Genomic DNA, 2,539 nt, shown 5'->3' on the forward strand with positions numbered 1-2,539 from the left:
TTATTTTACAATTAAAAACAATGACAATTGCAGTAAAATTACAATTTTCAAAACGTCACCAAAAATTTCAGTCTCAACCGATTTTCTTCTTTGGGGTCTCATTTTTTTCATTGATGTATGCCCTTTGAGTAATATACTTCATAAGATCAATTTACATGCAGAAATCGGAAATATTTCTTCTTAAAGTTGATGACTTTTAAAAAATCGCTTATTTTAACCGCTTAGTACACATTTCTGACTACTCCAAATTACATAAAAAATGCAGGAAGGTGTACTGTTTTATATCTAGAATAATCCCTCAAGTGGATTTTTTCGGCCCAAACTCTGGCAATTTCCTATAAATATTTAAATATTGGTAAAATCGATGAAAATCATTATTTTCCAATTCAATTATGAAGTTGCTTATCCTTTTTTTATTGCTTATTTTGGCCATATTAATTTATTACACGATTAAAATTACGTAAATGTAACGTAAAAAACTCAACAAATATTTTTTCTATATAACCATTATATACTGCGTATATTTTTATTTTGAATTTTTTCTTTTTAAATAAAAAATATTTTTCACGTTAATAATTAAAAATATTCTTATGTATACAACATATTCTGTGTCTACATAAGGAGGCTCACAATTCTTATGCACTTATTAATAAAATTTGAGAAAACACTATTAATGAAAAAAATGTTTAATTATGTTAGTATGTAACTTCAAACAGCGATGAAATTACTGAGAAAGTATTTGAAGATCTAAAAACTACACTGCTTTTTTCACACTATTGATAATACTCATTTTATTGTTTTATTCATGATACAATTATTTTTTTGGCAATAGAACTTTTATTTTTTTTTTAACAATCGTCAAATGAAGTAATTTTTGCCTGGAAAAAATTGTCTTCAACTGGTATAAAACAATGATATTTTCTTGTATTTGTTAAAGTTTTTACCATTGAGAATCGACGTTTTAATTTTCTTTCATGCTTGTTTACTTCGCTATGTGGCACCCACAAAACTCTGAAAGTCAACATTGATTTCATTAATATTATTATTTAATTCAACAATTTTATTCTAAATATTTAATATCAATTTTTATGGATGAATTTAAAAAAAATATATTTACCCGATATTCTTGCAGTTTTGAACTGCGTATTCATACATTTGTAAGGCATTTGTAATTTGCTCTTCTGGTGAAGCTCGTAGACAATATCGCATAACGGATCTTTTAATGATCCCACCAATTGCATCACAAAGAGATTTACCATGACTTGACGCAAAAAAATTGTATGATGTCACTTTAATGTTAAAGTCTTTATCATGGCAGTATATATTTGCTAGATGGTTCCTAAAATTAAGTATAAAAATCAATTGTTGGCAGGGATAGATAAAGGCGTAATATATGTATTGAATATTCTACATCCAGACTACTTTGTTCAACTTGTACTTTTAATTAATACGGGTTAATGTTAAGTGACAACGAAAAACATTAGTCCCTACTCATCTACAACTTTTGAATAATATTAAATAGATATTTTGTACTTTAGACAGTTTTAGTTGTTATTGTATTTTATCAGAAAGTAATATTCGAAAAATTTAAGTGACAATAATATAAATCCAACATTTTTTTTTAATTAGTCGTGAAAAAAATAATGAATATTTTGCGCTTAACAGAATACTTTAATTAAAAAAAATACGTTATTAACAACAGACTGCTAGTAGATTAAAATGTCTTATTACTTGTTTTTGTATTGACTTGGTGCTCCATCTGAAAAGTATATGACTTTTTTAATCGAGCCTAATTTTTCTTTTATCGTTGACATCAATTTGTCTATGAACGCGTGTATTGTTGATGCATAATGATCCGTAGTATCACTTATTATGCAAAAATTCATGTTCGATACTATATTTTTGTCATTTTTATAATATATAGCAAAAGGATGAATAGTTGCTTGAGAGTTATTGTAATAAAAAGCTTGAACAGAATTCTGAATGACGAAGGAGTAATTTTTGGAAAAATCCATCATAATAATGCATGTATCTGCTTCTAAATTAGTTTTGCAGTAACTAAAATATCGTTTTTGAGCATCTGCTACATAATGATGTTGAGTCAAATTCCAAATATTACTATAAAATCCTGATTTAAAATCATCAGTCTTTTCTGTGACAGTTTTTAATGATGCTCGACTTCCTTCATCTATCCAACTCTTGTAACTGATATTTTCTTTCTCAAATTCTATATCATTTTCTGCAAAGACTTTTTTTATTCCCAATATTTTCGGACAATCATCACATTCATGAAGCATACAATTTCTATTATCGATGTTACAAACAGTACTGTGTAATAAATCACGGTACTTAATTTTTCTAGTTACAGCATAAATTTTAAGTTTTACATTTTCATGTTGCGCACAGACACAGATGATGTGGCTTCCAGGATCTCTCGCATGAATAATTTCGATTGGTTTCAAGGAAGCAAAGTAAGAAAACTTAGGTAACTTTTCATTAGTACCTGAATTATCATCAATGAATTTATGATACAGATCAT

General features: G+C 27.1%; 1 protein-coding gene across 1 annotated transcript; it reads right to left on the reverse strand.

The window, feature by feature from the left end:
* Positions 1-843: 843 nt before the first annotated feature.
* Positions 844-1,837, reverse strand: LOC141537857 (uncharacterized). Its single transcript, XM_074259043.1, has 3 exons — positions 1,732-1,837; positions 1,118-1,339; positions 844-1,011 (listed from the first exon to the last, which is right to left on the reverse strand). The coding sequence occupies exons 1-3, from the start codon at positions 1,812-1,814 to the stop codon at positions 849-851; spliced, it is 468 nt and encodes a 155-aa protein (XP_074115144.1). The 5' UTR covers positions 1,815-1,837; the 3' UTR covers positions 844-848.
* Between the last annotated feature and the right edge of the window lie 702 nt (positions 1,838-2,539).

Source organism: Cotesia typhae, unplaced genomic scaffold (assembly GCF_013202065.1).
Source record: "Cotesia typhae breed Kobodo isofemale line unplaced genomic scaffold, CoteBio_Ctyphae contig_20, whole genome shotgun sequence".
Taxonomy (NCBI): domain Eukaryota; kingdom Metazoa; phylum Arthropoda; class Insecta; order Hymenoptera; family Braconidae; genus Cotesia; species Cotesia typhae.